Source organism: Solanum stenotomum, chromosome 11 (genome assembly GCF_019186545.1).
Source record: "Solanum stenotomum isolate F172 chromosome 11, ASM1918654v1, whole genome shotgun sequence".
NCBI lineage: Eukaryota > Viridiplantae > Streptophyta > Magnoliopsida > Solanales > Solanaceae > Solanum > Solanum stenotomum.
In genome coordinates, this window is record NC_064292.1 from 15,328,289 (window position 1) to 15,354,790 (window position 26,502).

The 26,502-nt window shown below is 37.1% G+C and overlaps 2 protein-coding genes across 3 annotated transcripts in view; one reads left to right on the forward strand and one right to left on the reverse strand.

Annotated features, from left to right (window-relative positions):
- Nucleotides 1–26,502, reverse strand: part of LOC125845586 (probable E3 ubiquitin-protein ligase BAH1-like 1) — a 253,315-nt gene that overhangs the window by 95,570 nt on the left and 131,243 nt on the right. The gene's annotated exons all lie outside the window — the stretch shown is intronic.
- Nucleotides 1–26,502, forward strand: part of LOC125845568 (eIF-2-alpha kinase GCN2) — a 55,214-nt gene that overhangs the window by 18,553 nt on the left and 10,159 nt on the right. The window contains exons 14-25 of the mRNA XM_049525102.1: nt 2,661–2,845; nt 3,718–3,863; nt 3,954–4,203; nt 8,493–8,775; nt 8,898–9,000; nt 9,499–9,579; nt 9,674–9,730; nt 10,047–10,178; nt 10,273–10,356; nt 14,272–14,380; nt 14,459–14,595; nt 22,632–22,739. Of these exons, the coding sequence (XP_049381059.1) occupies nt 2,661–2,845; nt 3,718–3,863; nt 3,954–4,203; nt 8,493–8,775; nt 8,898–9,000; nt 9,499–9,579; nt 9,674–9,730; nt 10,047–10,178; nt 10,273–10,356; nt 14,272–14,380; nt 14,459–14,595; nt 22,632–22,739 (1,675 nt within the window). The remainder of the gene's footprint in view (nt 1–2,660; nt 2,846–3,717; nt 3,864–3,953; nt 4,204–8,492; nt 8,776–8,897; nt 9,001–9,498; nt 9,580–9,673; nt 9,731–10,046; nt 10,179–10,272; nt 10,357–14,271; nt 14,381–14,458; nt 14,596–22,631; nt 22,740–26,502) is intronic.

Genomic DNA, 26,502 nt, shown 5'->3' on the forward strand with positions numbered 1-26,502 from the left:
GGGAAAGAAATAAAAGTTACAACTTAAAGGCAGAGAATTATCAGATTCTGCAAAGAACTGACTCTGCTCCCATTCTCCCATGTTCACAGTTCCTCTAAGGTTACTGTTGATAATACAATTAAATAGTAAAAGTTTTCTCTCTAACAGCTTAAGCTTTTAGATGAGATGGTTACACACTTCAACTTGGTATCAGAGCATACAAAGGTCTTGAGATCAAATCTCACTGTCACCTATTTCAAAAAGAATTTCCACATGCATGGCTCATGAAAAAGAATTAGTCCCGCACGTGAGAGGGCGTGTTGATAATACAATTAAATAATAAAAGTGTGCTCTCTCTAACAGACACCATTACTTGGTAATTTGTATTCCACAACATTAAGGGCTATGCTGGCCACCTCCAAAAAGTTATCAACAATGAGCCTAGCAAACTCAAACTAGTTACTCGCATCTTTCATTCTCAATCTAGTTGACTTCATATGATAATTGTATCCGTCAGTATCTTGGATAACAACCATGTATACCATTGAATATTTGAGAAAGAGGTTGTTCCAGCATGTTATTATCAACTTATGAGTATCTTCTGAATCGCGTAGAAGTCTGTTCAAACTACTCTAATGCCTATATTTCCATGGTTGTCAAAAAATAGCAGAACACATTCAATTCTAAAGGGTATATTCTATCCTCAAACTACAAACAATTCCCCGATGCGTATGTTCATGAACAAGCTCTATGCACTCTTATTGTGCTCACAATTCCCTTTCTCAAGTTCTAATGAGTCATGGATAGTGTTCAATTGGTGATCAAATAATTAAGATCAAAAGAGAAAAAATAACTCAATTACGATAAATTAATCAACCAAAATCAATCTTAATAACAATGATCATGAAAGAACCACAACCCTGAACGTGAAGTTTAGCTCCACATAGACATGGTAGCAAAACGAAAATTCATCCAAGGAAACATAAAATAACTAGTTTGACGGAAGAAAATATGAACAATGAAGCTCCACGGCTGTTCCTTGCTCTCCTAGCATCAAAAGTTTCTCAGAGCTCGTGTTTAGAGTGTATTTATAGGTGTAAGACACGTCCTAAGTCAATCCAAAATCGAATTGGAAGAGCCCCAGGCCGTGCAAAATAAATGACATTTCCAGACTTCCTGGCCTTTCTTGGCGCTTCCCCTCGACATTGGATGCATTTTACTCCAAAAATTCCTGACATTGGCCCTATGCCTGCTCCAAGCGTGCATATCGGGTTTGCGGGTTTTCCCTGGTTCAGGCAACTGGCGCCTTTCTAGTGCCAAACGTGCACATCGCCTTAGTGTTTCTCTTCTAATTTTCAATCCTTACGTCATTTGGCTGAAACTTGTTACTTTTGCAATCTTTACTTCATCCAATCATCATTAATGATTAACAAGTAGTCATTATATGATGATTGGATCCACTATATTCTTCTTCCAATCATAATGTAATTATTAACATCATAGCTCTAAGTGACACTGGACAACAAATCATCTGGCCTTGGAAGCACATTTGGAAGGTCAAAATACCATACGAGGTGGATTGTTTCTTGTGGCTGGTGGTTAAAGATGCATATCTAACCCAAGATAACTTGAGAAGGAGGGGTTTGCAACTTTGCTCAAAATGTTAGTGAAAAGGATGCAGAGAACACCAACCATTTATTTTTACACTGCAAAGTCACGGATCAACTATAGAAATTGCTCTTAGGTATGAAAGGGATCATATGGCTTATCCCAAAGACACTGGAGAATTGCTATCTGGTTGGACCAACATGGGAGGAACTGTGTAGCAGAAAATATGATGGGGAGCTGTACCTGCATGTATTTGGTGGACAATTTGGAAGGGAAGGAACTTAAGATGTTTTGAAGAAAGTAGTAGCCTGATCCAGAAAATCAACATGAATTGTTTCTTTTGTTTTAGTTTTGGTGTAAAGAAGACATCGCGGAAGTAGCAGAATCTTTATTAGACATTATCGAATCCCTGTAAGAAGATTAAGGATCACTTTTGTTTTGCTTTTTGAACTGTAAATATTGTTGCTCTGGAGATTTATTTTTTTGATGACAAGGAAAACCTGCAATCGCTACCCTTTGGGTGTGCACAGGGTAAAACCTCCGCTCCTATGCAATAGCTTGCAAACCATACAGGAGAGGTAACCCGCACTAGGCAAGTCCGGTGCAACGAGCTCAACCCAGAAGGCAAACCCCTTGCTTTCGCTGGCAGGGGGTTTCGAACTTGAGACTTCCAACATGGAAGTCCCAATCCCAAACCACTGGAGATTTTACAATACTACTGTTAGCTTTCTTAAAAAAACAGAATACTCAATGGTATCAAAATGCCATTGAACTCAATTCCATAATTTAAGACTCAATCAAAGTCAAAGTCAACCCTAACTTAACTCAGTCAAACCCCGAAACAAATTTGAAATTTGGTTACCCATAACCCCACGAGCCCAAATCTATGTTTAGATTTCCATTTGGAGTTCAGTTAGATGTTTGAATCATAGAATTCCATGAGTTCTCTTTCTCCCTTGTTTTCTCCTTACTAAATAGAGGAAATAACCATTACTCTACATTTCTCTCTCTCCTCTTTCTGTCATTCCTTTCTTCCCAGCCAGAAGTAACTGACTTCATGTATGTTTTTGAAGGACTCTCCGCCAAATGTTTGAATCATATAGTCATTTAGACAGGGAACTTGCATGGCATTTGTTCCGACAAATTGTAGAAGGCTTGACACATATCCATGGACAAGGCATTATTCATCGGGACTTGACACCTAATAATATATTTTTTGACGCTCGCAACGACATTAAAATCGGGGATTTTGGTCTTGGTAAGCATTTGCTTCATATTCTTAACTTGTAAAAGTATTTCTTTTTTGGTTTCACCAGGAATTTATCTTTTGCTTCATGATTTATACGACGATGTTCAAGCATCTGTGCTCTTTAATCAAGAAGCAAAAGGAATTCCCTAAATCTTTTCATTAGAATCAGAGATTGATACAAAAATTAAGTGGATATATTTTTATTGCCAAGCAACAAATAATATAATGTGTTATCACGTCATATTGGTGCCAGATAATATTCTTACAATCATATCATTTCTGTGAAAGAACTTTTACAATTACATCTAAGATTGACTTCGAAAAAATCTCTTCCCTTGTGAAACTCTTTCTGTCCAATAGGAAGTAGCCAAAAGCTCTGCTAGAACCTTATATGCAAATATGACATGTCTTTGATTCTGGTTACTTTTTCTCAGATCCCAAGAGGAAAATCTGAAATTTGTTCAGAATATAAGGCATGCGAGTTTTGCACTTAATACAGACTCTCACATGAGATTATAATTGGATGTAAAGCTACTTTTGATCACTGAGAGATACCACTAACTTTTCCACTAATTCGAAAATCCATGTCTGGACATGGAATGAAATTTTCTATAGTGTCCTGGTATCTTTTCCCATGTATATAGGGTGTCTTTTATGTTCAGTATGTAAGACAAATTGACCATGCCTTTATTGTATTAATTTATATTCTGGGGTATTTTCTGAATGAACCAACAACTTTTACCCTGTTCAACCAATCTACAGTTACTGCGATTTGCTCTAGTGTCCTACAAATATCTGGTATTCCTGGTAGTCCTTCTATTTTGCTTGGTTGCAGGAATCTGAATTGAAACATATGGTGTATTTACTCTTTGAAATTTCAGCCAAATTCTTGAAACTAGAGCAGCTGGACCAGGATGTGGATGCTTCCGAGATGATAGGAGTTTCTGTTGATGGCACTGGTCAAGTTGGTACATATTTCTATACTGCACCTGAAATAGAGCAAATGTGGCCAAAGATTAATGAGAAGGTCAGATTTTTTTTCTTTGAGCAAGTTTTGCTTGATCTTAACAAAAAGCCTGCTTGGATACTAGTTTGCTTCTGACTCCATAGTCCTCAGGCTGATATGTACAGTTTAGGAGTTGTTTTCTTTGAGTTGTGGCATCCTTTTGACACTGCAATGGAGCGACATATCGTTCTTTCTGATTTAAAACAAAAAGGAGAGGTTCCTCCTGCATGGGCTGCTGAATTTCCAGAGCAGGCATCCTGTTTAAGGCGCTTAATGTCTCCAAGTCCATCAGACCGTCCATCAGCCGACGAACTTCTTCAAAATGCCTTTCCTCCTCGAATGGAGTATGAGATGCTGGATAGTAAGTAGTTGATATAGCTTTCTTTGACTCTTATTTCCTCCTCTATGACTTCCTTCTAAGTAGATAAGTTCACAGTTGACATCTGATATGAGATAAAACAAAGCAATAGAGGAATTATGCTATGGTTGTGTGTTGTTGCATATTTAATCGGCATCAAATAAGCAAAACTCAAAAAATGCTCTTTTGTAGAGTGTATCCCCCAGCTTGCTTTTTCTAAGTACACTGATCTAAGGAGTGATAACAAAAGAAATGATTGGAGATTGTCCGTAAAGTAGGTGTGAAGACGACGAGAGTTTTGGAAGACAAATAATATCTAATTTTTGATAGACTTAGGGCATCTCCAACCCTATTCTCTATTTACTCTCCAAATATAGAGATCAAGACAACCAACTCCAACCTAGTTCTCTATTTTACTCTCTAAAACCCTATTCTCTATTTACTCTCCAAATATAGAGATCAGGACAACCAACTCCAATCCAGTTCTCTATTTTACTCTCTAAAAAGGAATCTTCTTCTCTCTCATCGATATTATATTATTATTTCTATTTCACTTTTATTTTCTTATTTCATAATATAAATCTTTTCTTCTTTTTTTTCAAATAATCACCCTATATAATCTTCATGTAATATAAAATTTTATTCTTTTCAAATTTTTATTTAATATAAAATTATTTTATTCTAAATTTCTAAATAACATAAATTGCAAGCAAATATTATATATTATACATATTTATGACAATTCAAAAAATGAAATCATTAATGAAATACAATTACATAAACATTACATAAATACTCAACATTCAAAATTATTACGTTGCTCCCATAAATGCTCTAATAATGCATTACGGAGCTCAAAATGAGCATTTTTCCTTAATTATTATGTTATGTATTGTATTTTTAAATTAAAATTTCATCTTATCATTTAAATTTTGTGCATTCTTCATAGTAGAAAATAATACTCCCTTATCCCAATTTATATGACTTACTTTCCTTTTTAGTCAATTCCAAAAAGAATGACACATTTCTATATTATGTAACAATTTAACTTTACAATGCCCATTTTACCCATAATGAAGTGATTTACAACTACACAAATATCTATCACTTATTTTGACCACTAGTTTCAAAAGTCTTCATTTCTTTCTTACTCCGCAGCAAGTCAAAATAACTCATATAAAATGGGACGGAGGGATTTATAATTTTAAATTATATATTTTGTGTGACGAAAATTTAAAAAAATTGAAATATTATTATTTCGATATGAAAGTAGTATATAAAAAATAATATATTTTTTAAAATGTTATATAAAATTAAAAAATAATTTATGAATATTAAGGATTTAATTAATGGTCTTATATGATTTATAATATGTTAATTACGAATATTATATAATAGAAATAATAATAAAATAATCAAAAAGTGAAATAGAGAGTATGAATAGTAGTTCTCTAAATTTGGAGAACTACTATTCACCCTTTCTATAAATAGAGAGTAGAGTCTAAAATAGAGTGTGGTTGGAGAGGGTATTGTCTATTTTACTCTCCAAATATAGAGAATAAAATAGAGGGGGGTCGGAGATGGTCTTAAGCTCATTGAGCTAAACAATGGGTGATATTAAGTATTTTTACATTGCTTAAATAACACATGAACATGAGAAGGGGAACACAAGTCCTATTCATTATTGTATATCTCTATGTGTGTTCTGCTATTCAATCTATTTGAGATTTGGCCTGTAAAGCTATTAGGATAATGCATGACCAGTTACACTTTGTGGACAGTTTTATATATTTGAATAATAGACACGTCTACTTGTATCGTTTTGTCATTCCGGTTCCCCATGGGGTTTCATTCAGATGCCAAAACTACTTTCTTAAACTTCTTGAACATCGCGTGTTTCTGAAACGTGCTGATGTAGATGACACATCAGTGTCACCTCAGAATTTCTATGGCCATTTTTTCACTTAGTTTCAAAATTTTCAATTTTCTTTCACTTTTTCACTCCACTCCTCCCATCTGCACAAGGATTAGCACACACCATATACACTGTGAGAAGTAAAGACATGGGGAAAATATTATTAAGATGTGTATCTACATCATTACACTGAACCTTATTTGTAGTTATATTCTACACAATACTGAGTAATCCTTTTCCATGTGGGACACTGTATACATTATCATTTTCCAGATCAAACACTATATATATTAATATACTAACACACACCCTCAAGTCAGTCCATATAAGTCATATGTACCAAGCTTGTTAACGATGTAACTAAAATGAGGACTAGTGAGGGACTTGACGGAAATATTTGTCAGCTGATCATTTGATGTCACAATTTTTAAATAGTATCTCCTAAGAATATTTTTGCTTCACATTTCATTTACATTCAATAATGTACCTCGAAAGGTTTAAAGGTTAGAACCACATTTTTACTTTATGAAATGAAAAACTTGATCACTGTTCAATTCACTGGTCAAATTTGGAGAAAAATAGGCTTATTTCAATCTTTATCCTCTCATGAAATGCCGGATTTGACGCAATATGAAAGGCCGCTTGATTATTACACATAAGTTCCATTTGTCAGTTACCCCAAATTTCAATTCTCTGAGCAACTGTTTGACCGAGACTAGCTCACAAGTTGCTAACCATTGCTGGATATTCTACTTGCCCGCTAGATCGAGCAACCCCATTTTGTTTCTTATTCTTCCATGACATCAATTTACCTCTTACTAAAGCACAATATCGAGATATAGAACATTTATCAGAAGGTGATCTTGCCCAATCAATGTCTGTATATCCAACGATCTGCTCATGACCTTGATCCCTGTAGAGTCCCTTTTCGTGGAGCTCACTTTATATGTCGTAGAATGTGGACAACTGCATCCCAATGACTATTACAGGGAGAATCTATGAATTGATTTACAACACTCATGGCCCATGGGAAAAGAAATGTCAGGTCTAGTCATTGTGAGATAATTCAACTTACTTGCCGGCTTCTTATATATTCTAGGATCACTAAGTGACTCCTGTCCTTGTAAGTGTTTAGCCTTTGGATCCATAGAAGTGTCAATGGATCTACATCCTGTCATTCATGTTTCCTCAAGAAATGTGTCTTAAGACATACTTTCATTGTGAAATAACAATGCCTGATTTGGACAAAATAGTTCAGTCGGCTGAGATCTTTAATCTTGAAGTGTTGAAAGAGATGTTGCTTCAAATTAGTGATACCATCCTGATTATTGTCAGTGATATCAATAACGTCGGCATAGACCACCAAATAAATACACAAATTTGGAGCAGAAAGCTAATAAAACATTGAGTGATCAGCATCACAAGGAGTCATGTCAACTCCTGAATTATTGTGCTGAACTTCCCAAACCAGGCCTCAAGGATACTGTTTCAGACCATAGAGTGACCGACACAATCAACTTAAAAGGCTCATTGACTTTCCCAAAGCAGCCAAACTCGGTGGTTGCTCCATATTAACTTCATTTTCAAGGTGACTGTGGAGATAAACATTCTCAATAACCAACTGATAAAGAGGCCAATGACGGACAACAACCATGGATAGAAAAAGACAGACATATGACATTTTAGCCACGGGAGAGAAAGTATCACTATCATGAAGCCTGAATATCTGAGTGTAGCCCTTGGCAACAAGTTGAGCCTTAAGCCTATCAACTTGACCATTCGGACCAGCTTTGACTTCATAAAACCAACAAATACTGACAATAGATTTACATGAAAGAATTGGAATAAGCTCCCAAGTACCACTCGCATGTCAATCAAACATCTCGTCCGTCATAGTCTCTCACCATCTAGGATGAGAATGTCGTTTACCCGTAGATTTAGGGATGGATTATTCATCCTCAATCAAATCATTGTTCGCGACCCAGGATTCTATTTTATTATTCAATCCAATCCCGTATCCCCTTAAAAATGAATAAATCTCTTTACTTTTATGACATAGATGTCTCGTATTTTCTTGAAAAGTGATTTTATTGATGGGCATGGAAACAGAGGACAAAGATGATACAAACTACAAAGGCATAAATGGGTGATGATAGACGGTGATAACTTCAAAAGGTATAAATGGCGTTAGTATTACGAGTGGATCATATACTTGGATGAAGTCTAGGTTTCCCATATTTCCAGCTTTCACTCTCTTCTTTTTCTTTTAAGTGTGACCCATAATTGTTTCTGTATAGACTATGAGCTAGGTTAAACTCTATTTTGTTTAACAGTGTTGCTTTCTTCTTTGCGTAAATTTCTTTTCCTGTACTTGCAGATATTCTTAGGACAATTCACACTTCAGATGACACTGGTGTTTATGATAAAATTGTAAATGCCGTTTTCAATGAAGATACTTTAAACACAAAAGGCCATAACACAAATCTTGAAAGTTCGAAGGTGTCTGGAAGGGATACCTCGTGTATTCTGTTCACTGATCTACAGACTGAGAGTCGTGATCATGTCATCGAGATTGCCACAGAAGTTTTCAGACGACATTGTGCAAAGCATTTGGAGATTATACCCGTGCGAATGCTGGGTGAATGTCCACTGCCAAATAGGTGTCCATTTCACTGTTTTCCTGCTCATTAACTTAATATAATTTTACCCTTCTTTTTTATATTTTTAATTTTATGGGTTGACATTTGCTTCTCTCTTTCTCAATTTCTCTCTGCTAATTCAGTCGAGAAAGGAACTCTGTTAAGCTTTTGACTCATGGAGGAGACATGGTTGAGCTTTGCCATGAACTTCGACTGCCTTTAGTGAAATGGATCGTTGCCAATCGGGTAAGTCATCAGCTCATTGACAGATCTCTATTTATAGAATTGTATTCCATATTCATAACTTCTCTTGCTTATGTTCGGTTCTCTTATAAATTGTGGAAGCATTTTCTTTTTTCCTATCTTTTCCGTAAAGTCTCATACTTTTGGAAGCGAAGTAGCCATATAGGTGAAATCATCTAGTCGGGATCAAGGTTTAGTTATTGTTGGTACACTTGCACAGTTATTTTTTAAATAAGTGAAAGTTATTAATATGCCCTACATGTTCCCTTGGTTAACAATAAGTGGTACACATCTTGAACTCTTATCGTCATACCGGTGCCAAGTGAAAAAACCTCAGTTTCTGATGGAGGGAGTCCATCATTTTGATATGAAACTTTTTTAGTTTCCATCAACGTGTTCATATTGGACATTCAAATTTGAAAAGAATAATGGAAATTTAGAATATCTTTTGTGGTTAAAGTTAAGCATCTACTTACATATTTTAAATCATATCCTCCTCAGAGGTCATTCTTTAAACGCTATGAAATAGCATACGTATACAGGCGAGCGATTGGTCATTCACCCCCAAACCGGTATCTGCAGGTTTTAACTTCGTTCAGCAGTTTCCTTTGACTGAATAGAGAAATGATGATATTTTAGCTCATAATTTTATAGTTTGTTATTAACTTACCTGTAGGGGGATTTTGATATTATTGGAGGGGAAATGGCTCTAACTGAAGCAGAGATAATTAAGGTAAGACACTCATCTTAGCATTTGTGTTGTTTGTCTCAATCTTGTGAAACATGACCAATTTCTTATACTCATTTCCAAAGCCTCAGAAGATTCATTTTTTCTGATGACAAAGAATCCCAAATTCCTAACCAGAGATGGTGTAAAGATATTTCCTACATTTTCATGGTTGATATTGCTATGTTGAGTCACTTGATGGGTACTGCTTTGTCACCAAGATCCTTTACTTTCCCTGATCTGCCCTTGTCTTGCACTTCATTCTAGCTAGCATTTAATACAAGTACAGTCTGTATTCTACTTAGTTTCCCTTTAATCACAGGCCACGATGGACATTATCCTTCATTACTTTCAATCTGAATCATGTGATGTTCATTTGAATCATGCGGATCTTTTGGATGCAATTTGGACTTGGGCTGGAATCAGACCAGAGCACAGACAAAAAGTTGCAGAGGTATTGAATCGAAGTGCCATGTCGAGTGGCCTAGCTTATTGTGTCTCTGAACTCACTTTGGAGCATGTATTGATCTCTTGTTCCCATTTTGAAGCTTCTTTCCCTTTTGGGTTCTTTGCGCCCTCAATCTTCTGAAAGAAAGACAAAATGGGTGGTCATCAGGCGACAACTTCGACAGGTCTGAGTTAAGTTTCTGAATGTGAACTTACAAGCGGTTAATTTTGTCATAGAGCACTGCTTTTTTATAAGATGCTGGAACTCTTGTTGCTTTAGGTATTGCTTTTTTGAGAAATGAGATACGTGGGAAAGAATAAGTGAATCCATAGTTTGATTAGGCCTTCAAGCTATTGGGGGGTTAATGTTGGGATGTACCCATAGTATGCTATGTTGCTAGATGTTCTGGGCTGCATGCCCGCTACCCTGCTGTATTCAACAAACTTAAACAGTGATACACATGTATTAAAATAGGAGTACAATAATGGTGCATCTGAATTGTATTTATCAAACTTGCTACATATATAACTAGTTGTAGGAATTAAAAGTAATTTGGTGAATGTATGTATGAGAGGATTATATGACTTTATGATAATATTTTATGACAGTATCTTCTTATGAGAAAAATGCCAATCAATTTCTTAGCAAAAATTGTTTTTATGAGCGTGGAACTTCATGTGAAGCCGGATTCGGTGGAGTATGAAGAGCAATGTGATAATTGCACATAAGTTCCATCTGATCTTTCTAAGTTTCAGGTCTATGAAAATTGGTTGATCCATATGAATTCACAGGTTTCCACCACTATGGTTTAATCCTAAAAATCTGTTAAAGACCTTCTAAAATATATGAAGCTCTTACCTCTATGGCAATTAAACTCTCAAAAAAATTGGAACTATACAACTTTACATGGTTTGTAGTACATAAAGACCTTGGGTCTGTCTTTCGCCCACCTACCCTCAACATGTGTTTAGGTGCTTGGTCCTAAGAAAGAATCAGCCTGGTCTTATGAGCTGGGTTGAGGACCTATAGTAAAAGACATTATTTCTTATATATTAAGTAAATATAATGAACCCTCAAGATACATTATTATTATCAAGAGCAAAAAGTGCAAAAAAGCTCTAAGGTCCGTTGGGGCTTTACGAGCAAAGCGCAAGTAAAGCGTGGGCTTTATTGATAAAAGGCACAAAGGGAGAATAAATACAATTATATATGTCTAGTCGAAGACTAATAATTATAAGCAAGAATAAATATATGAACAATGAAATTGAAAAAGAATACGATTAAGTGTAAAATAAATTGTTTAGTGTTGTCTCTTCAGATGAGCCTCATTGGCAAGGATAAAGTATGCTTTAGAACCTTGATGACAATACTGAAGCGCACATTAAGCGAGGCGATGCACTCAACATGCCTTGAGCCTTCATTTAGGGCTTAAGCGTGCCTTTGACAACATTAGTAATTGTCACGACCCAACCCACCGGGCCGTATGAGCACCTACTCTAACACCTAGATAGGAGAATCCTCAACCCCCAAAACGATCATGACATGCGGATAAATAAATAAAACATAATCTGAACAACCTATTTATATATTGAAATACTCACAATTCATCAAATTAAAATACCTTTGTAAAGAAAATACACTGATCCCTCCCCCAAGGAACTAGTCTAAACAGGTACAAGAGCTTCTAAAGAGTACAATTTATGAAAGAAATAAGACAACTCTCCCATAAGGAAGGAAGAGTAGAAGTTGTCGGAGATCATCTTCGCCTTCACCTACGAAACATCTTTGAATCCTGCAATCAGACTATGTCAAGTGGCATAACAAGAGTAGTATTAGTGCAAACATGTACGGGTAGGCATCATCAGTCGACCTGAACCTACCATATAATATAATGCAAATAATCAAGAAACATGAAACTTATATTTAACTACAACCCTGAGCCACCCATTTACCATGCTTAATACGACAACACTTCTTGGAACTCATACATTCTATCTCAAGTCATCCCACCTACTTCCACTGCAAACTCCACCATCTAGGCCACTCTAAGGCTTCCCTAGCCTACCTTTATGCCACCCTAAGGCTTCCCAAGCCTACCTGTTATGCCACTCTCATATCAGATCATAACCTAACCCTTTTATCACATAGAGATTTCCCGAACACAGAACCATGACCAACTATGTTAACCAACCTATTAATCTCCCTCAAGTTCTTATGCCAACACCCTGACCTTTGGCCCATTCTAGTAAAACACATGCAAGAATTTTTAGCAAACCACCTTGACTCAAATCCCTCTTATTAGATGCGTTCTAAACACTAAACGACCATATCTAGTCCCAACATTTAAAATATGCAGTAGACCCTCGATTATCAGCCTGACCTAGCAACCACAACTTAGGAAAACAAATAACCTACAATTATAATCACAAGTATAACATTGCCCAGACTCCAGGTCCTCACCCAGAATTAACTTTCACATGCCCCACATGATCACACCCAAACCTATACCTGAGTCCAACTCACCTTTCAAGTAATCAGACCACTCCAGGATCCTTTAGACATCATCTATAATATTTAACATGCAATTCCAGTCTATACCAGAACCATCCCAGCATTTAAACACAAATCCCAGCCACTCATGGACCAACATGCATTGATCACATTATGAAAAGGTAAACCCAGTTCACTAATGGAACCAACATGTAAATTTTGTCCTCTCATGGAACCCACACACAATTTGTTAGTGTACCAACATGGTTCTCGAGCCAACCAATGTAAGTATTCATATCATGCGTGGTATCCGAGCCAACCGTTAGTATTCTTGTACCGGCGTGGTACCCGAGCAAACCAACAATCACAAACAAGATGCACAATCACAATGAACACTAACACTTGAAACTATAAGTAAAGTAAACAGGTTCATTGTATGAGATTATTAACATGGTGTCATTTCATATCCTTTTATTTTCCCCAACATGTATTGCACAAATGATACTATAAAGGAGTAGACATGCATACATACATAAATTGGAAAGCGTACAACCGTCACCTACTAAAAGGTAACCTCTAGCCAATTCCTGATAATTCTAAACTTGCCCACAATTCCGTTCCCATACAACACCCAGTCATACCATAGAACAACCACCATTTTAGCTAACAACCACTATCACCCTAACCACCTTAGCCGCTAACCTAACCATCCAAACGTTGTGCCCGAAGGCCTATCCATGCAATCTCCGAAAATCCACAAGATATAATGCAATAAGAGCGAGTCTAGTTACTCAATTAAAGAAAATCTAGCCTACCTGCGCCAAGCATCAGCTGATGAATCAAGCCTATGAGCTTTCGACCCTGTGAGAGAAAACTGTGACAAATGAGGATCAAAATTCCTTGGGTTTTCACCTCCCTTGCGTTGTAATCTCTCCCCTCCATTGCTCCCATTCCCCGGGTGCCTTGGGAGGGTTTTTCGAGCAATCCTCGTCTATTTTCTCTCTTCCAAATGTGGGAGGAAAATAAAAGAAGTCGTATAACTAGGGTTTGATTTCCCTTCAGCCTGTTATAGCGGCCATGCATGCGCTATAGGGGGAGGCTTCCCGCTATGGCGGACAGACGTCAGCTCAATCAATTTTTAAAATAAGCCAGTTTCTTTGTGTGTTCAAATTTTTAAATTTGACACCGTATTTCCAGAATTTTTGGATTCCGCACGAGATGCCCTTGAGTAACGGTGGATCGGATCGTTACAGTAATGTAGCACCAGAAGAGGGAAGGGTGCAACGGGAGAGGAATAGAGAAATGATATCAAACAATAAGACAAAAAAAATAAAATATATATATATAGAGAGAGAGAGATCATAAGGTATTATTCATGAAGTAAAGTGTTATTCAAGTAAATATTTTCCAAACAAATTACATTCCTTATTCATAGGATTATGAATTAGGATAGACTATTAAAACTTCAAAATCCTGTCACTAACTTAAGGGAAAATTACATAAATCTTTGTTCTCTAGTGAATGAGCAAGTTCCCGGGGATTTTATACATGCTGGAATTTTATTTGGATCTTTTATTGGAACATTGGTCCCCAATCTTTGTATTTTCAGGAACTTAATCTTGCAGAAACTGCTGTAAATAGATTACAAACTGTGGGGTTGAGGTTCTGTGGAGTTGCAGACCAGGCTCTTCCTCGTTTAAGGGGAGCTCTTCCTCCTGGTACATTGCCGTTCATTGCCATGTTTACCTCTTCTTTTAGTTGCATATGGAGACTTAATTTTGGGTTAACTAATGCAGATAAAACCACCCGCAAGGCACTTGATGATTTGTCGGAACTTTTTAACTACCTACGAGTTTGGAGACTTGATCGACGTGTCTATGTAGATGCCCTTATGCCACCAACTGAGAGTTACCACAGGAACTTGTTTTTCCAGGTATCTGTCCCTTCTTTGATTCTGGGACTTTCTGTTTCCCAGTCATCTTTAGCTTATTAAGTTAAACGGTCAAACCCCAACCTGCAACTAGAAAAGAGGGAAGAAGAGTAACAATGGCTATTTTACTGTGTTCGGAGATTTGTATTTGATTCTACATTTTATGCCAGTATTTTCTAGGGAAAAAAGGAGGATATGGACATCAGGCCATGCTTTTTACATTAGGAATTTCTAAGTGAATACTGAAGAAGTGATGGTAATTTGTATCAGTCATGCGTATCTGTGCCCACAGAGAGTGGTGCATTTTATGAGTCACGCGTATATGTTCCCACAGAGGAGGTTGGTGAAGATAGTCTCTGGCCCTTTTTAGGTTTTCTTTTGGGGGTGGGGTGGGGGTTAGGCTGATAAGGCTGACTGTCTTTTGGACTTCCATCTTTCAACATAATGTAGGGCTATCAGTTAAACATGAGTCAGTTGGGACTCCGGGAAAGTTGAGCTATCCTTTTATTGGCGCAATCCATAATTGCATATATAAGCGGAATAGTTAATGCTGCAGTATGCTAGTTCTTTGTTTTTAGTCAGTGAACTGAACTTGATGTTTTTTTTAATTGTTTCTTTGTTGAAGTAAGAGTAGACGAATTCAAAAGCATCACGGAGATGCAACAAAAGATTACAGGGGAAGAAAATGTGTCTGCTTATGTACAAAGGGTAGTCTATAACTAAGGAGCTGACACATTCTAAAAAAGCTTCACAACTAGGTACAGGGGTCTGGCTTTGCCAGCTAAATAAAATAAGCAAGCACTTAGCTTTCAGAACATGAACTGGAGTTGGATTCCCATCAAAACACCTACAATTCCTCTCATTCCAGATGCACCAAAAAATAGAAGCAGGCACCAATAACCAAGTCTTTTGATGGATTTACCAACTCTTCATGAACTCCAACTTTCATATGCTTCTTTGATACTGAATTGCATGACCCAGGCTAGACAAAATAGAGAGGAACATGTGCTACATATCTGCTGCAACTGAACAATGTAGTAGGAGGTGTGTTAACACTTTTCAACTCTGTTTGACACATGTAACACTTGTTGACTGTCTGGAGGTGTGTTAACACTTCATACAATGCTACTCAGCTATAGCATATCACTTTAGTAGGTAATTTAGTTCTCCAGATAAGTTCCTTCTCTTCTGTCTTTTTCCAAGTCGCGATCAGAATGAAGCTTCCAAGGCCAACTTTCTATCACCTTCTTGTTGGAGCATAGATGAGAATAACATTTCTTCACAGTGAAGCTCTCCCTATCTGAACCGCACCACAGTAACTTGTCCTCTGCCTGTGGATTAACAGCAGCCCCAGCTAACTTTGAAAGTAGTTCCAATTGCTTGTTCATCTACCTGTGTTGAATATTTCTCATGAGTTGTGGGTTCCAAGAGTTGTTCTTCCAGTTGTGCTCTACCTTGGAATCTTAGTTGCCCAGTGTGTACATATTAAGAAATTCCTCTTTCAAAACCACTTGAGTGCAACCATATCTTTCCAAAATGAAATATGCGATCCATCCCTAGCTTGAATTTGGAGTTGAGATACACTTCTTTCCAGAGTTTAGAAATGTGTTTCTAAGGACCTGTTCCATGACATATGTTACTTTATCTGGCGCATCATTTGCTATTTTCCCCATATACTGTTATAATCACTGATTTCCACAGCCCTGGGCTCCCATGTAGTATCTTCAATGCAATTTCATTATCTTGCTCTTGTTGTGTAGTTTCAAGTCTTGTATACCCAGTCCTCCATATTCCTTTGGTAGTATCAGCCTAGGCTACTTGATCAGGTGAAATTTGTGACTCTTACTATTACCTTCCCATAAGAAGTCTCTTCTAAACATTGTCTGGGAATGGGGGAAAGGGACGTAAAGTATTTTGGAATGCTGTCCAACAGACCAACACACTATTATAGGAATTAACCTGCCCCAAAAAGGATAGGGACTGTTTCTGCCATGATGCCAACCTTTTTTCAAATTTCTCAGTTACACAATTCCAGATCTCATGATTTTTGTATTTTACTCGCAAGGGAAGGCGATAAGTAGTGGGAAAGCCCCCACATTGAAGCACATCAGCTCTGCTAATTCCTCCAGTTCAGAGGCTGCATTGCAGTGTTTTGGAAGGTGAGGGGTGACAAAAAGCGATGACAGCCTGCTTCACTGAGGTGAGAAGCGAAGTCCTCGTCTTATTGAAGTGAAACACAAAGTAATACAAAAAGTTAAAATATTAAATTTGGACATATAAATAACAAAAACCTCAATAGCAATAACACATTAGTAAATATTTCAAAAACTTAAAATAGATAGTTGATATTGAATGTCTAGAACTCGAAAATCAATTAAATTAAAAAACTGTAACAGAAACAGAGGTAGAACAAAGAAGCTGTAACAGAGGAGAGGACGAAAACAGCGGGAGGAAGAAACAGAGAAAAAAGCTTGTAAACAGTGGGAGGAAGAANCACAAAGTAATACAAAAAGTTAAAATATTAAATTTGGACATATAAATAACAAAAACCTCAATAGCAATAACACATTAGTAAATATTTCAAAAACTTAAAATAGATAGTTGATATTGAATGTCTAGAACTCGAAAATCAATTAAAATTAAAAAACTGTAACAGAAACAGAGGAGAGGACGAAAACAGTGGGAGGAAGAAACAGAGAAAAAAGCTTGTAAACAGTGGGAGGAAGAAGCTGTGCAAGAAGAAGAAAGAAAAAGAAAATAGCTGCCGGAAAACAAAGGAGAAGAAGAACGAAAGAAGACAGGAGAAGCAAGAAGAGTGTCTTTTTCTTTTCTTTAAAAAGCAACACTTCTTCTCGCTACCACCTCGTCACCTCACTGCCTCAGGGTTGCTTTTCTGCCTAAGTCTCGCCTTGCCAGAAAAACCCGAGAGAGCTGCGCTTCGCCTAGCCTCAACATACAGTAAATGAGAAATAGTTACTGTAAATAGTTACTGTACTCCCTACTTTATTCCCAACCCTAAATCCATTAATCTAGTGAAGTTGGTTGTCCTTATTTAACATACTGTTGTGGCCTTCCGTTGCAAGAATAAACAGAAATGGTGATATCGCCTTGTCTGAGTCCTTTCTGTGGTAAGAAAAAACCTACAGGTCCATCGTTGATCAAAATAGAATACTTTATGGTGGTTATACAGTTTTGATCCACCATATCCAACCTTCCACGAACCCCATTTTCCCGAGTATACTTCTAAGGTATGGCCAATTCAATTGGTCAAATGTCTTTCTCAATGTCAAGCTTGAACAAGAATCCAAGACTTCATTAGCTAACAAGGTTGCATCAATGATCTGTCTTGTTTTTATAAAGGCATTTTGATGTCCTGAAACCAACTTCCTGATCACCCCTACGGTCTTTCAACTAAGACTTTGGACAACTTTATAGAAACTACCAATTAGGCTAATTAGTCTATAGTCCTTAAGTTCCACAATTCCTTTCTTTTTTGGGATAAGAGCTATGAATGATGCATTACACGATTTAACCAATTGTCCTGCTTGATGGAAGTGATGAATAGCTTCCATAATGTCTTACTTGATCAACTCCAAAGCATTAAAATATGCTATCGCATATCCATTCAGGCTCGGAGCTTCATAAGGGGCACTTGCTTTTATGACTGTCGGGACCTCTGTTTCAAAGTCTCTTTTTGCCAATCTTTTTCCTCCAATGTGATTGAAGCTACATCTTCAAAACTAGCTGATGGTCTCCAAGTTTCATTTTTGTTAGAATAGGAATAAGTATATACAATCTTACTTAGAATAAGAAAAGGAATACGAATAAGAATAGTATATAATTTCCTACTTGGTAAAAGATTGTATTGTAGTGTCTATAAATACAATATGTGTGCAATAATGTAGATACACAATTCAATAATATTCTTCTCATATATTTCTCACATGATATCAGAGCTAGGCCTAATGATCCAATGGTTGAACTAGATTAAAAATAGGTGTTCATCTTGGCAGATTCAGTTCTAGCCGCAACCTATTTGACGGTAATGAAGATTTTTGGTGGAGAAATTTTATCGGAGTGTTACTCTGTGTGAAGACATAGATTTAATGGAGGAGATTAGTAAGATGGAGATGCAACCTGTTGAAGATTATGTGAAGAAGGTAGAGCAAATTTTTTGTTTCGTTAGAAATTTAGATTAAGTGGGAGATTTATTGGGTATTTGCCCTGAGTTTCTTACCATAATTGGGTTTTCCTTTTAGGAAAAGGAAAACAAAAAGTCTCCATATTTGAGTAGTTCTTTTTTTTTGTAGGAAAGGTTTATGACATTATTTATACACACTCATTCCTTCTAACTTGGTAGCATTCACAATATAGTCCTAGGGGGCTTTGAGAGTTGTGTAGGGGAAGAAACGCTGAGACACAAATGATATGTTATCACTTGTGTGAACCTCTTTTTATTCCGAGTGAATTGTGTGAGGTTACTTCTCTCAATTTTTTGTACTGTCATATTTATATAGTGAATTGCTCATCTCTTCTTGTGGATGTAGGTCGTTTGACCGAACCACGTTAAATGTTTGTCTCTTTTGGTTTATTTCTCGTTGATCTTCTTACTCATGATCTTTCGAGATTTGCTTTGCTAGCTTCCGCATGACACCTAATTATTTCGGTCCTAACAAGTGGTATATGAGCCTCTACGATCTTGGTAGAGAATCAAGGAGTTTCCGCTGCCGGCGGGTGGCTATTACCCATATATGTCGCCTGTCTAGCCAATGATTATGTTAACAAAAGTTGGGTCATTATGTATATTTCCAATGACTTTTCTCATAGCTAATTTGTGTAACACTGTGCCATCTTTCCGATAATAACTTTCTCATATTCGATTTGCGTAACAATTTGCATTATTCCAGTGACTACTTCGTCATATTTTATTTGTGTAGCACCATGCCATTTTTTCGGTGACTACTTTCTCATATCCAATTTGTCTAGCACTATGCATCTTTTCGGTGATTGCTTTTTCATATCTGATTTGCGTAGCACTGTTCTTTATGGTGACTACTTTCTTATTTGTGTAGGGTTGTGCCATCATTCTGACCCTATCCATATAATTTCTCTTTTCAGTTGGGTCGTGCCGTCAATCTGATCCTACCCATATAATTTCTATTTCCAGTAGGGTCGTGCCATCATTTCGATCCTACCCATATAATTCTATTTCTCATATTGTGGGCACTTTCAGCCATAAAATCTAATACTCACAACGCATGAGCATGTTTTGATTAATTTGTTAGTGACTTTCTTGTTTAGTATTACCTCATCTTCCAAGGCGATCCATATATTTTATACCAAATTTTGTGCACTTTTTAGCGATCGCTGCACTGTGAGGTCTATACGGAGCAATCACCTGATTTTGTTGCTCAGGGGGAGTTTATTAGCCTTGTATGTCGATTACGTAAGTCACTCTTTAGTTTGAAACAGTTTTCTCAAGCTTGGTAAGGGAAGTTCAACACAATAATTCAGAAATTTGGCATGACTCATAATGGAGTTGGCCGCTTTGTGTTTTATCGGCATTCTGGATCAAATCTAGTATTTCATGAGAAGACTAAGCACGTTGAGATTGGCTGTCAATTTTGTGAAGTCAAGTGATCAACTTGCAAGTATCTGACCAAGCCCCTGATTGGTCCTCGTATTAATTACATTTGTAACAAGCTAGGTACATATGATTTGAATGCACCAGCTTGAGGGGAGGGTGTTGGAATGAGAATAGATATATACAATCCTACTTGGAATAGGAATAAGAATAGTATGTAGTTTCCTACTTGGTAAAGAAATGTATTGTAGTGTCTATAAATAGGATCTCCGTGTAATAATGTAGATACACAATTCAATAATATTCTTCTCATATATTCCTCACAATGTATAGTTGCTGGTGGAAGCTTAAGATTTTCCCCAGATTAAATCTTTATTTTCAATTATTTCATCTCCAACCTTCAATCCATGAGTACACTATACTCTTCTGTTGGAGCTTGCCATCTGCAAAAAGAACTTTGTATTCTTACCCCCTTTTTTCAACCAAAGGCATCTGAATTTTTTCCTCTATCAAACTTCTTCTGATTTTGCCATATTTGGAATCTCCAGCTGTAGACTCAAGAACTTTTGTTTCTCTTACATTGATTTAACTCTCCCTTTTATGGACTGTTGTAGATCCAGTAAGTCTTCCAAAGCCTTGTACTTCTTGCTTCTACCTTCCCCAAGACCTCCTTTTCCAATTTGTGAGGTCTTTATTCAGTAACTTCAATTTTTGTACTAGAATGAAGTGTGGGTTTCCATGTACCTTATAACTCGGCCTCCATGTCTTGATCTTTTCCGTAAAGCCATGAGCATATCAGTGGATACATAGATGCTGATTAGGTAGGATCACTCTTTGATAAGACGTTCTACATCCAGATATTTTCTTTTAGTAGGGGGCAATTTGGTGTCGTGGAAGAGTAAGAAACAAAGTGTGGTTGCTTGATCTAGTGTAGAAGCAAAATATCGAGCAATGATTGTAGCAAGTTGTGAGCTAGTTTGGATCAAACAGTTGCTGAGAGAACTAAAATTTGGAGAAATCGATCAAATGGAACTTGTGTGTTATAGTCAAGATGCCTTCATATCACATCAAATCCAGTGTTCCATGAGAGGACTAAGCACATTGAGATTGATTGACACGTTGTAGAAAAGATACTCGGAGATATTGTTTCAAAATTTGTGAAGTCAAGTGATCTACTTGCACATATCTTCACCAAGTCCCTCACCGGTCCTTAAATTAATTACATTTGTAACAAGCTAGGTGCATATGACTTGTATGCACCTGCTTGAGGGGGAGTGCTAGAATTGGAATAAGAACAAGAATAGTATATACAATCCCACTTAGAATAGGAGTAGGAATAAGAATAGTATATCGAATCCTACTTGGTAAAGGATTGTATTATAGTGTCTATAAAGAGGGTCTTTGTGTAATAATGTAGATGCATAATTCAATAATATTTTCTCCTATATTTCCCACACACGTGTTTGGCTAATGGAAAATAAACAAGCCCGCACACGAGGGGCGTATTGGAGATACAATTAAGTAAATAACAATGTGCTCTGTCTAACAATTTAAGCATCGTCTTTTCAGTTCTGACTTATTCTAGTGTTGAATCTCTATTTGAAGATCTGTCTGTCAAAAAACCAGGTTTGCCTTGCTGGAACCCTAGTTCCGGTGATTGGAAAAATTTGAAACTTGGTGAGTAGGCACATAATAATTGGAAGACTACAAAGGAATTCTTCAAAAGATGGCCGAAAAGAGCTTGACATGCCGGTGCGTGGGTTTGATGTGTCGCTGGCCCCAAAACTTTAGGATGCGCATGACGGGCGGCCAGCCGGTGCTACTTGATTGGTTTAGTCTCTGGAGATTGCTGGACCCTGTGGTGGTGTTAGTTTTCTAAAAAAAACTACTGGAAAAGGTCTGAGTCGCGGACAACCCACCAGGAGGGAGAAAAAACATGACCTCTTTGATATAATAGGAACCCTAGTGTTGCAGAGGGGATAACTCACCTCAAAAGGCAGCAATGACTCTAATACCATGTTGAATTTGAGGAAGAAGAAAAGGCTTCTTTGTATTTCCGTATGTCTTTACATCCCACTAGAAGGATTATTAGACAAGTGAATCCTAACTAATTAAGGAAAGACTATCAACAATAAAAGGAAATAATCTGTTCCTATAATTACGCTTGGAAAAGAAAATAATAAGATCTACAATCATGCCTATTAATCAACACAATCAGCATTTTGGTACCTTTGATAAAACCTCTTATAATTGTATAAATACTTGTATTTCTGACACAATGGTTCACAAGCTCTTCTGTTGAATTGCAGTGTGCAAATATGTTATAGCAATTCTATGAATTTTAAAATTTTCACGAAGCTTTATCTATATGTATGAAACCCTCCCAGAAAACAAAAATAATCTCTGAGCTCCTTGCAATATTTCATCTACTCATTGCAATGTTTTATTTGTGTAGATTTATTTAAGAAAAGATGACAATCCTGGATCACTAATGGAAGGAACATTGCTTGCAGTAGGTGGTCGATATGACTACCTGCTCCACCAAAGTGGAGATTTGGAATATGTAAGTAGGCTTCTGGAAAGTTTTGTCTCAGCATTTATTTCTTTCTATCTTATACAGCACATGAACTCATATGTATACTTCTTTCTTTCTTTCTTTTTTGATAAGGTGAACTCCTATGTTTATTTCTCTAGGCTGGACTTATGTTCTGCCATAATAGGGCGCAGAGAAAATTCTTTTCCCTTTTTATTGGACAGGATTTTGCATGTCTGCATATATTAGGTACATACTGTACTTTTGGTATGACAGAATCATCATTTTTGGCTCTTTCCCAAAGATAAAATTGAAATCCTTGGGCAGTTGTTGATGTCTCTCTTTTCTGCTCTGGGTACACAACGATTGGGGTAGAATTAATTGCCTGCTACTTCTAATTATTTGAGAAAGTGATGCAGGTACCTTCGTAATCGCGAACTGGCACCTTGTCTTGTTATCGGTGAATTTCTTTCTAAAATAGGGACTAACTAAGATATACTGAGGTTCAGAGCGTTTTGTACTCATCATCGTATGTGTTGCGCATTATATAAATCATAAAGTTGCAAAAATGGTAAAAAGGAAAATACTAACATTAGCCAATTGCAGCTCCTGTTATTTTCTACATGTTGCTATCAGCATGTGGTATGCTCCATTGATTAAGAACCGTCAAAAGCAGCGATAATACATATCTCAAAATAATTTAAGCAAGACATGATTAACAAGATAACAGGATGCTAGAACTGCATCTTCCAAAACTGTAACGAAGCATGAGATTGTATGAGTAAGGTTTGATCTGTTTTAATGAAATGTCTATCCTTCCTCTCAGCTATCCCATTTTGTTGAGAGGTCCAAGGGCATGATATACAAGGAATGATCCCATAAGAGTTCATGAACTGCTAAAGTCAGATAAATGTTCTGGTGCATTATCATGCACTCCGAATAATGCGGATAGGAACCCCTAATTTGTTTGGATTACAACATATAAGGTATGGAAAATGGGAAACAATTCAAATTGATTTTGTAATCAAGAATATCCAAGTGCACCTTGAATGATCATGAATGAAATTGACAAATTTGTGAAATTTCAAAATAGAACTGGCTCGACTAGGACCTCAAATGTCTGAATTAACTAAGAAAAAAATAGACTATGATCAATTACCCAGGAATGAGTATGCTTACCAGCTAAGACGGCTCATATTATAAAATAGACAAGTCAGATACCATTTTTGAAGCTTTGATAAACTAGGATGTCCCAATCGTCTATATAATAGATCAGGCGAATCAGTAATATGTGTTTTGAATGAAGAACAAATTTCTTAATATTATTGACAGTTTCTTGAGTGAGCATTATATTGTCAGTAATAGTTCTCCCCTTGACAGAACCACTTTCATTTTGACCAGTGTTTTGGACGGCGAAAGGCGACAAGGGCTTGCCTCGCCACGAGGTGAGGCGCTCGCCTTTTTGAATTAAGGCGCCAATTAATACCAAAACTTTAAAATTTTAATTGCATATATAAATATCCAAAATCTTAATAGCAATAACATATATTAGCAAATATTTCAATTCAAAAACTAATAGTAGATACTAAAAGTCTAGAACTTGAATGGCTCAATAATACATAAGACAATTGACAAGCAATGCTAGAACTCTAAAACTCTAAAAGCAATACAAAAACTCTAAATTCTAGATTAATTAGTATAAAACTAAATTAAGTAGGGAAGAAATAATTATAGAAGGATTAAATTTCTTTAAAAAAAAAATATAGGCAGATTTCAGTGAGCAGTGAACACTGCAACAGAACAGCGCACTCTATCACTACAACTGAAAACAGAGGACTCAGGTCACTACTGCATTACCACTGGTAAACAGAGCACAGTGAAAAGGAGGTTGCGAAGAAGAAGAGAAGAAGAAGTGGTTTGGGCTTGGGACTTCCATGTTGGAGGTCTCAAGTTCGAAACCCCTTGCCAGCGAAAGCTAGGGGTTTGCCTTCTAGGTCGAGCTCGTCGCACCGGGCTTGCCTAGTGCGGGTTANTAGGAGCGGGGGTTTTACCCTGTGCGCACCCAAAGGGTAGCGGCTGCGGGTTTCCCTTGTCATAAAAAAAAAAAAAAAAAAAAAACTAGAAGAAGAAGAAGAAGAAGAAGAGGTCTCGTCTCGTACATGGCAGCAATCACGAAGGAGCAGCAGTCGCGAAGAAGCTCGAGAATCGCGACTGAGGAGAAGAAGAGCACAGGTCGCGAAGGTGAAAGTTTGCAAAAATACCCAAAAAAAACCCTAATTTTGGCTTTTAATTATCAAATCAGACCTTAAAAAATAATAATAACAAAAGGCGAAGCTAGTCGCCTCGCCTCGCCATCGCCTTTTCGTCGCTATAGCTCGCCATTTTCAAATCGCCTCGCCTCGCTGTAGATAGGCAATAGTGCCTCGCCTCGCCTCGCTGTGTCGCCAAAGGCGAAAGGCGAGCACCTTTCACAACACTGATTTTGACATATAATCTTGGGGAGAATATTACTAAGTCTAGCATTGAGGAACTTAGCAATGATTTTGCTGAACACATTGCATAAACTAATGGGTCTGATATCCGAGAAATCTTGAGGACAATCTATTTTAGGGAGCATAACCACACAGTTGTGGGTATAGAATTTAGGGAGGGAAGCTCCTTGAAAGAAAGACACCACAGCCCTGAGAAGATCATAATAAATTATAGACCAGGCACTTTGATAGAATTTGCCACTATGACTATCAGGTCCAGGTGCACTATTAGGATCTATAGAAAACACTGTCTTTAACCTCCTGTAAAGGAGTAGCAGTAATGGAGATATTATCTTCATCACTAACTACCCTGTGGACTATATCAAAAAATAGAATCGTTCTCTAGAATATCTTCAGCACTAAATAGTTTCTCAAAAAAATCAACATTGGCAATATTAGAATTACCCTCCACCCAGTTACCCTCACCACCTTTAACTTTTGGATAAAAATCCTCTTTCTCTTGTCTTTCTTGATGCTATGGAAGAATGCAGTGTTGGCATCCCCTGGAGCCAGCTTTATGCCTTACCACATTGTCTTGAAGTTTAATGTACTTGGGGAAGTTTGTTCTGGCTTTAGCCAGGATCTTTCTGTTCTCCTGGCTATTATTAACCACTGCAGCTTCCTCAAAATTTTTAATAAGAATCTCCAACTTTTTGGGTTTATCAAAGATAACCCCGAAAGTTGTTCTAGACCAAACGCTTAGACTATGACATACTTTCTTAATGTTCTGCTGCAAAGAATAAAAAGGATTGCCAGCTTGGGGATCAGACCATGCCTGCTGCATAATAGATAAATAGTCTTCATGGTCGGTCCATAAATTCCGAGATTTAAAATACTTAATATGACCAGATTGGTTAGCATGAGAAGAGGAGCATGATCTGAGCAAGTTCTGGACAAGTGGGTGACTGTAGTACCCCAATATATCAAACCACTCAGCATTAAAAACCAGTCTGTCAAGCCTTCTCCAAATGGTGTTAGGAGGGTCTCTATCATCACTCCATGTGAACCTAGAGCCCACATAACCCCACCTTGTACATTGCAATCCGACAAGCAAGATAAGAAATCTAGACTTTAATTCAATTCTGTAAGGTCGACCATCTGATTCTCCTCATGTTTGGTGATGACATTGAAGTCACCCAGTGGTTCTCGATTCATCCCAAAGCTCTCTTTTCAATTGTTCATCACACTTGGCATAAATAATAGTGAGATGGAAAGAGAGAGATGGATGCGTATGAGAGATATGAATTAGAGTTTATTGTTTC